Consider the following 9,644-nt stretch of genomic DNA (forward strand, 5'->3'; position numbering starts at 1 on the left):
AGACGACCAAATAACAAACAAAACGACGTCGAAAGTTGAAGCAGCACGATAATCACAACACTAGTAGGCTCCCCCAAAATGCACTGTTTGTAAGATAAGAGTCTTGCTAACTCGATCTGACGAGAGTTTATATGATCCTAATCTTCATAAACAGCGGTTAGTTTGTAAATAACGCTGTATGAATGACTGGTGATGTCGTTCCAGTGTAACAACCATTTTCTCTGACTCGCTTCTCTCTTCTGCTAAACGTCGCTGTTTCTGCCGCCTCCTGTCGACGTCCGGTACGTGCGTCAAATAGCCTGCACTACTTGCTGTTCCTGCGCTATTAGAGAGAGGCGGGGTGGGGGAGGGACGGGACAATACAACTACTTTAATGGCGTCTTTATTGGCCCCAAATGTGTTATACAAACCTTAGAGTGACTCTCAGAGCAGTTATTGAGGTGTTATCGACGCGATGTGTTGTTGCGGGTTGAGCCCGTCGGAGGGCCTATTTGACGGCAGCGCGGAGGGGTTTGTACGGTGGCCGGGCCTGGCTGTTTAACGGTGGTGCGGTCCTGAATGGAGGAAGTGTTTTCCTGCGGGGTAAACAGTGACAGCTATAGGGCAGACTCCCTCAGCCCGCTAAAAAAACAACCCGAAAATGGATTCAGACAGTAAACTGGTCGCCCAGCTGAATTCTGGTGAGTAGAGGGAGCTGAATATGTGACATTTAGATGTTATAATTCCTCTCCACGTCGCTCCGGCGCCCTCCTCTGTAGCTAACCCGCTCCGTCCTCTCTCTCCCCCCTACAGAACTCTACTTCCTAATCGCCCGCTTTCTACAGGCTGGACCGTGCCAGAACACAGCAGAGGTGGGTCAGAGGGGATTTTAGGAGTATTTACTATATTACCAGGTTTGTCTCGGTGTGTGATTTTTGACTTTTTAATCTATTTCCAGACGTTGATCCGGGAGGTGGAGGAGAAGGAGGTGAGTCGTGTGTCTGTGCTCGCCTCGCATCAAGCTGCTGTCTGCACTTTCTCATGTTGATTTTTAAGCAGATTTCTAATTTAATGTTTAAAAACACAAACAGACGAGTTTCTAGTGTTAGTGATCGGAGTGAACTGTGTGTTTCCTGCAGCTACTGCCCACACGACGGGACTGGACGGGGAAGGAGCACCCAGGGAGATACGAGGATTTGGTAAGGCTCCTCTATAACAGAGAAAAAGTTTTTTAGAGAGAGCAAAATACAAATTGAATTTCCCGCAATTTTTAAATCAGGGGGAAAAAAAAGTAAAAAGGATTGTACCGAGAAAACCCGAACCTAACCCGGCCCAGAGGAGGCAATGGGTCTTGTCCTGGTCCATCGGGGAACCTGGGTTGAGAGTTTGGTGACAGGCATGTCCAAAACATTTAAATAGTAGTGAAAATGTGTGTGAAATGTTGGTACGTCATGAGTGTTGTGGTGTTGGATCGCGCGGGGGAGGGACTCCTGCGCCACAGCTTGCAGAGATGAAGGCGCCCAGCTCCTGCTGGAGAGAGAGAGAGAGACATGGTGTGTGTGTGTGTGTGTGTGGCTAAAACACACAAGCAGCGGGACGAGGTAAAACACTGCTTTTAGGAGAAAATAAACAGTCATATCAGAAAGCACTGGGAAATATATATATCCTTCTAAAGAGAGAGTTGTATCAGCAGGAGGGGGAGAGAGGAGTGTTTCTTACCTCAGGGTTGAAGGAGGGGGAGACATAGATGGTAAGGGCAAATATTCAGCTGAAATCTAATCATTATGGCTTTATTAATTAATGGACTAATTAGGTAAATTACATGGTGATTTTACATAACGCTATTGAGCACTGCATGAATAACACCATGTAACGTCAATAGAATACATATTTTCGAGAGTTTTGAGATCAATCATGTAGATATTTTAAAAGTTTTATATTTCTGGCAAATGATCATAACCTTAATCTTTTTTTAAAAAAAAATTCCATGACATGGTTCTTTTTTTAAAACATTTATTTTAATTTTTTTTAGATCTTCAGTAGCCTACAGTCATCATGATCTTTTGCAGACTCGACTAAAACTAAATCTATACATTTCTAGAACAGCAGTATTGACACTGTCTGTCTCCTCTCCTTGCTCTGACATTTCTCCCTCCGCCGGTGAGCGGGGGTTGTGATGCGGCTGGCCGGGCCTACTGTCTCTGTCCTCCGCTGCTTCATCTTAAGATGCGACATGTTCTTAAAGGTGCACTATGCAGAAATCACTGCCATTTCCTGGTTGCTAAAATTCTAATAGTTTGCCTAATTTCAATTTATGTGACAACAAGCAAGTATATTGTAGAGGATCACTGTACCATCTAAACCACTGTGAAATATATTTTCCATCACCAAAAATATTGTGTTTTCAGCTGTTTGAAGTTGGTGGACAAAACCTATAGTAAAATACTCAAAAATATAACATAAGAACGGGAAGCATAGAAATAGAGCACATAGAACAGATCTACCTCTTATTAGACTGGCTTTCAACGGGAATGACAGATCTATAACTGTGAAATCTATGTGAATTTGGTCAGGTCGCCAAGAAAGTTCCATATTGCAGATTTAATTTAATTATCAGACAGATTGTCTTTATATGTTTATGTCAAGTTATTTACATGGAAGGTTTTTATTGAAAGGATCAGATATTTAGCCACTAGGTTGACTGGAGTCTTTTCTAAAGATGACATTTATGAATGTAGTAATATTAATACTAATAATTCATATAACGGATGGACTGACTGACTGACCATCTTTATAATGTATAATAGAGTTAGTGAAAGGAAGTCTAAAGATTACATTTATAATAGCTACTAATATTTCTACTAATAATTAACATTATAATTACTGCTAATTATGAAACAATAATTAAAGTCATATTCATAATAATATAATGATAATAAGGGCAGCGTTTTCTCCCTCTAACAGATGTCGTTTGTATTAGTGTTAAGGAGTGATTCTGAACATTAATTCCATGATGACAACAATAGTAATGTAGTGATGATGGTGATATTAGTGATAATAATAATGATAGTGATATTATTGATAATAATAATGATGATATTGATTTTAGTGCTAAGAATAACGATGATAGTGATATTAGTGATAATAATGAAGATTATAGTGATATTCGTGATAGTAATGATGATTATAGTGATAATAATAATGATAGTGATGTTAGTTATAATAATGATGGTAGTGATATTAGTGATAATAATGATGATGATAGTGATATTAGTGATAATAATAATGATGATAGTGATATTAGTGATAATGATGAGGATAGTGATATGAGTGATAATAATAATGATGATAGTAATAATAGTGTTAATAATAGTGATGATAGTGATATTAGTGAAAATAATATTGATAGTAAATTAGTGATAATAATATTAGTGATAATAATGATGATAGTGATATTAGTGATAATAATGATGATAGTGATATTAGTGATAATAATAATGATAGTGATATTAGTGATAATAATAATGATGATAGTGATATTAGTGATAATAATGATGATGTAATATTAATGATGATCATAGTGATATTAGTGTTAATAAAGATGATGGTGATTAATAATGATATTGGTGATATTAGTGATAATGATGATAGTGATATTAGTAATAATAATTTTATTGGTGATATTAGTGATAGTGATAATATTTACATTTGACATTTTAGTCATTTAGCAGACGCTCTTATCCAGAGCGACTTACAGGAGCAATTAGGGTTAAGTGCCTTGCTCAAGGGCACATCGACAGATTTTTCACCTAGGCGGCTCGGGGATTAGAAGCAGCGACCTTTCGGTCACTGGCACAACGCTCTTAACCACTAAGCTACCTGCCGCCCATAATGATGGTGATAGTGATATTAGCGATACTGATAGTGATATTAATAATAATTGTATTAGTGACAATAATAATGATATTAGTGATAATAATGATGATGATGATGGAGATATTAGTGATAATAATGATGATGATGGTGATATTAGTGATAATGATGATGATGATGATGATGATGATGATGGTGATATTAGCTACCATGCACCATGCATTCCTCTGCCACATGGCGAGTCTTATATTAGTATTAATGAGTGTGTTCTTATTAAACGGATCACGTCTGCAGACCAATTAGATGATGTTAAAGGCAATTAAAGGGTCATTCATTGTGTGTGTGTGTGCACAGTGGCGCGCCGGTGCAGAATGTACAGATAACAGAGGAGAGAGAGAGTTTGTGTGTGTCTAATTGGGCAGCAGAGCTGTTCGGTGTGTGTGTGTGTCTAATTGGGCAGCAGAGCTGCTCGGTGTCTTTGTCTAATTGGGCAGCAGAGCTGTTTGGTGTGTGTGTCTAATTGGGCAGCAGAGCTGCTCGGTGTGTGTGTGTCTAATTGGGCAGCAGAGCTGCTCGGTGTGTGTGTCTAATTGGGCAGCAGAGCTGCTCGGTGTGTGTGTCTAATTGGGCAGCAGAGCTGTTCGGTGTGTGTGTGTGTCTAATTGGGCAGCAGAGCTGTTCGGTGTGTGTGTCTAATTGGGCAGCAGAGCTGCTCGGTGTGTGTGTCTAATTGGGCAGCAGAGCTGCTCGGTGTGTGTGTCTAATTGGGCAGCAGAGCTGTTCGGTGTGTGTGTCTAATTGGGCAGCAGAGCTGCTCGGTGTGTGTGTGTGTCTAATTGGGCAGCAGAGCTGTTCGGTGTGTGTGTCTAATTGGGCAGCAGAGCTGTTCGGTGTGTGTGTCTAATTGGGCAGCAGAGCTGTTCGGTGTGTGTGTCTCTAATTGGGCAGCAGAGCTGTTCGGTGTGTGTGTCTAATTGGGCAGCAGAGCTGTTCGGTGTGTGTGTCTAATTGGGCAGCAGAGCTGTTCGGTGTGTGTGTCTAATTGGGCAGCAGAGCTGCTCGGTGTGTGTGTCTAATTGGGTAGCAGAAAGGCTCAGTGTGTACGTGTGTGCGTGCCGTCTGAAAAGTAGGCCAGGCATTTTAAGAAGATGTCTTTGCTGTGGACAACTAGATATGCAATTGTACAGACGGTATTTGTACTGAATGTAATTGTATTGAATGTAATTGTATTGGATGTAATTGTATTGAATGTGATTATATGAAGAACAGGAAATACTGTAGTCATACTGACGTTACTGTTGTAATGGGTGGTCAGCTTTCATCCATAACCTGAATTCTTGGTGTGTGTCTGTGTGTGTCTGTGTGTGTCTGTGTGTGTCTGTGTGTGTCTGTGTGTGTGTATGTATGTGTGTGTGTGTGTGTGTGTGTCTGTGTGTGTGTGTGTGTGCAGGTGAAGCTGTATGGTCACATCAGTCCGGACCACCTGCTGCAGGTGTGCCAGAGGGTGTGTCCTCTTCTGGAGAAGGAGGTTCCTGCCAGCGTCCCCGGGATCCACAGTCTGCTGGGGACGGGGCGCCAGAACCTGCTACGCACCAATAAGAGTCAGTACTGTAATCACATGACATGTTAGCCTGCTACGCACCAATAAGAGTCAGTACTGTAATCACATGACATGTTAGCCTGCTACGCACCAATAAGAGTCAGTACTGTAATCACATGACATGTTAGCCTGCTACGCACCAATAAGAGTCAGTACTGTAATCACATGACATGTTAGCCTGCTACGCACCAATAAGAGTCAGTACTGTAATCACATGACATGTTAGCCTGCTACGCACCAATAAGAGTCAGTTCTGTAATCACATGACATGTTAGCCTGCTACGCACCAATAAGAGTCAGTACTGTAATCACATGACATGTTAGCCTGCTACACACCAATAAGAGTCAGTTCTGTAATCACATGACATGTTAGCCTGCTACACACCAATAAGAGTCAGTACTGTAATCACATGACATGTTAGCCTGCTACACACCAATAAGAGTCAGTTCTGTAATCACATGACATGTTAGCCTGCTACACACCAATAAGAGTCAGTTCTGTAATCACATGACATGTTAGCCTGCTACACACCAATAAGAGTCAGTACTGTAATCACATGACATGTTAGCCTGCTACGCACCAATAAGAGTCAGTACTGTAATCACATGACATGTTAGCCTGCTACGCACCAATAAGAGTCAGTACTGTAATCACATGACATGTTAGCCTGCTACGCACCAATAAGAGTCAGTACTGTAATCACATGACATGTTAGCCTGCTACGCACCAATAAGAGTCAGTTCTGTAATCACATGACATGTTAGCCTGCTACGCACCAATAAGAGTCAGTTCTGTAATCACATGACATGTTAGCCTGCTACGCACCAATAAGAGTCAGTTCTGTAATCACATGACATGTTAGCCTGCTAACGATAATGAGTTGTTAGGACAGACCGGGACGTCACTAAATTGTCGCCTAAAGTTGTCAGGACGTTGTGTCATGGTCCCCTGGAGGTTTTATCTAGTTCCCGGTTGGTCCCGGGGACGTCCCCGAGGACATTTTTAGGATGTTTTTGGGACGTTGTGTCTTGGTCCCCAAGTGGTTTTGTCTAGTTCCTGGTTTGTCCAGGGGTCTCAAATAAACTCCTCCCTCCCCCAAAATATATCAAACATTCTACCTAGGGCACATGGTCCATCAAGGCCCTAATTGGTGAACCACTGAAACGTTTCCTTTGCCAAATATTCCCAGATTTTCATAAAACAGCAACACGTGGTTTCGCATTTATGCGTCACCAAATGTTTGGCAAGGCAGAAGAGCTAAAGCCTACCTGGTACGTTTCGTTAGGTGCAGCGGGACCAGCTTCTCACCATGGTACTTACAGTGCAATCGGAAATACTTTTCCCACATTTTGTTACGTTACAGCCTTATTCTAAAATTGATGAAATAAATGTTTTTCCTAGTCAATACCCCATAATGACAAAGCGAAAACAAGTTTTTTGAAATTTTAGCAAATGGATTAAAAGTAAAAAACTGAAATACTTTATTTACATAAGTATTCAGACCCTTTGCTATGATACTCGAAATTGAGCTCAGGTGCATCCTGTTTCCATTGATCATCCTTGATGTTTCTACAACTTGATTGGAATCCACTTGTGGTAAATTCAATTGATTGGACATGATTTGGAAAGGCACACACCTGTCTATATAAGGTCCCACAGTTGACAGTGCATGTCAGAGCAAAAACCAAGCCATGAGGTCGAAGGAATTGTCCGTAGAGCTCAGAGACAGGATTGTGTCGAGGCACAGATCTGGGGAAGGGTACCAAAACATTTCTGCAGCATTGAACGTCCCCAAGAACACAGTGGCCTCCATCATTCTTAAATGGAAGAAGTTTGGAACCACCAAGACTCTTCCTAGAGCTGGCCGCCCGGCCAAACGGAGCAATCGGGGGAGAAGGGCCTTGGTCAGGGAGGTGACCAAGAACCTGATGGTCACTGACAGAGCTCCAGAGTTCCTCTGTGGCGATGGGAGAACCTTCCAGAAGGAAAACCATCTGTGCAGCACTCCACTAATCAGGCCTTTATGGTAGAGTGGCCAGACGGAAGCCACTCCTCAGTAAAAGGCACATGACAGCCCACTTGGAGTTTGCCAAAAGGCACCTAAAGGACTCTCAGACCATGAGAAACAAGATTCTCTGGTCTAATGAAACCACGATTGTACTATTTGGCCTGAATGCCAAGCGTCACATTTGGAGGAAACCTGGCACCATCCCTATGGTGAAGCATAGTGGTGGCAGCATCACGCTGTGGATATGTTTTTCAGCGGAGGGGACTGGGAGACTAGTCAGGATTGAGGGAAAGATGAACGGAGCAAAGTACAGAGAGATTCTTGATGAAAACCTGCTCCAGAGCTCTCAGGACCTCAGACTGGGGCGAAGTTTCACCTTCCAACAGGACAACGACCCTAAGCACACAGCCAAGACAACACAGGAGTGGCTTCAGGGCAAGTCTCTGAACGTCCTTGAGTGACCCAGCCAGGGCCCGGACTTGAACCCGATCTAACATCTCTGGAGAGACCTGGAAATAGCTGCACAGCGACGCTCCCCATCCAACCTGACAGAGCTTGAGAGGTTCTGCAGAGAAGACTGGGAGAAACTCCCCAAATACAGGTGTGCCAAGCTTGTAGCGTCATACCCAAGAAGACTTGAGGCTGTAATCGCTACCAAAGATGCTTTAACAAAATACTGAGCAAAGGGGCTGAATACTTATGTAAATGTGATTTTTATTTATTTGACAATGTCTAAACCTGTTATTTCTTTGTCATTATTGGGTATTGTGTGTAGATTGATGAGGAAAAAAACAATTTAATCTGTTTTAGAATAAGGCTGTAACATAACGTGGAAAAGACAAGGGGTCTGAATACTTTCCGAATGCACTGTATATAGCCTGCTGGGTGCGTTTGGTTCGGTGCAGTGGTTTAGTAAACTTCAATATTTTTTTAGCTGCTCCCCCCAAAAAAATGTTTGTTTGTGTTTTTAACGTGTTTGTATGTGTGTGTGTTTAATGTGTTTGTGTGTATTTAACATGTTTTTGTGTTGTGTGTTAACATGTGTTTGTGTGTTTAACGTGTGTGTTCAGCATATTTGTGTGTGTGTTTAATGTGTTTGTGTTTTTATTGTGTGTGTGTTGAGCATATTTGTGTGTATGTGTTTAACGTGTGTGTGTGTTTTCCTACAGGCTATAAGCATGTGGTGTGGAAGGGTTCGGCCCTGGCAGCGCTGCACTGTGGTAGGCCCCCTGAGCCGCCAGTCATCTATGGGAGCCCGCCCAGTATCGGTAGGTAGCCTCTGATTGGTTAAATGTTGTGCTAAAGGTCTGAAGAGTCTCTGGCCTCCTAAGACACAGCTAAGGACTGTGCTGTTCTTCAGGGCCTTGGGTGTGAGAAAAGGGCAAATTAAATGTATTATTGTTGTTCTTCTTATATAACATAATTATAATAATGTAAGTGAACCAGTTAATGACATTAGTATGGTATGACGCTGGAACTGACAACTTTGTGTGTCTGTGTGTGTCTGTGTGTGTCTGTGTGTGTCTGTGTGTGTCTGTGTGTGTCTGTGTGTGTCTGTGTGTGTCTGTGTGTGTCTGTGTGTGTGTGTGTGTGGTGCGTGTACACGATGTGTGTGTAGTGGAGACGGGTCACGGCCGTCGTCTGATTGGTTCGTACCGACTGGGTCAGCTCCTCCCCACGGCAGTCTACACACACATGAAGATGCACAAGAGGATTCTGGGACATCTGTCCTCTGTCTATTGCGTCACCTTCGACCGCACTGGACGACGCATCTTCACCGTAAGAACACCCAGCGTGTGTGTGTGTGTGTGTGTGTGTGTGTGTGTGTGTGTGTGTGTGTGTGTGTGTGTGTGTGTGTGTGTGTGTGTGTGTGTGTGTGTGTGTTTAGGCTGCTGTACCTGTGTGACTGCCAGAGGATGCTGGTTTAGGAGGAAGGCGTGGTTTATACTGTTTGTGGTGAGGTCACATGATGAGATCTGAAATCTTGACCCCAGGTTGACCCTGTGCTGGGTAGGATCGCTATGGTAACTGTATTGTTGGTCTAAAGCTCAGATAGCGGTTGTATAAATATGTTATAACTGTGTTACTATGACTGTGTAATAAGAGTGTTATAACGCCCACTCTGTCTGCTGCTGCTCCATCAGTTTCATCTTCAGTTTGAAATCCCTCTCCCTCTCTCTCTC

The 9,644-nt window shown here is 42.6% G+C and overlaps 1 protein-coding gene across 1 annotated transcript in view; it reads left to right on the forward strand.

The window, feature by feature from the left end:
• Window positions 1-483: 483 nt before the first annotated feature.
• The window catches only part of LOC121555704 (pleckstrin homology domain interacting protein), a 172,143-nt gene continuing 162,982 nt past the window's right edge, over window positions 484-9,644 (forward strand). Inside the window, exons 1-7 of the mRNA XM_045212715.1 lie at window positions 484-680; window positions 793-851; window positions 938-967; window positions 1,119-1,178; window positions 5,303-5,453; window positions 8,631-8,729; window positions 9,080-9,240. Coding sequence (XP_045068650.1) covers window positions 641-680; window positions 793-851; window positions 938-967; window positions 1,119-1,178; window positions 5,303-5,453; window positions 8,631-8,729; window positions 9,080-9,240 — 600 coding nt within the window. The 5' untranslated portion in view covers window positions 484-640. The remainder of the gene's footprint in view (window positions 681-792; window positions 852-937; window positions 968-1,118; window positions 1,179-5,302; window positions 5,454-8,630; window positions 8,730-9,079; window positions 9,241-9,644) is intronic.

The sequence above is a fragment of the Coregonus clupeaformis genome, unplaced genomic scaffold (genome assembly GCF_020615455.1).
Source record: "Coregonus clupeaformis isolate EN_2021a unplaced genomic scaffold, ASM2061545v1 scaf0044, whole genome shotgun sequence".
Lineage (NCBI taxonomy): Eukaryota > Metazoa > Chordata > Actinopteri > Salmoniformes > Salmonidae > Coregonus > Coregonus clupeaformis.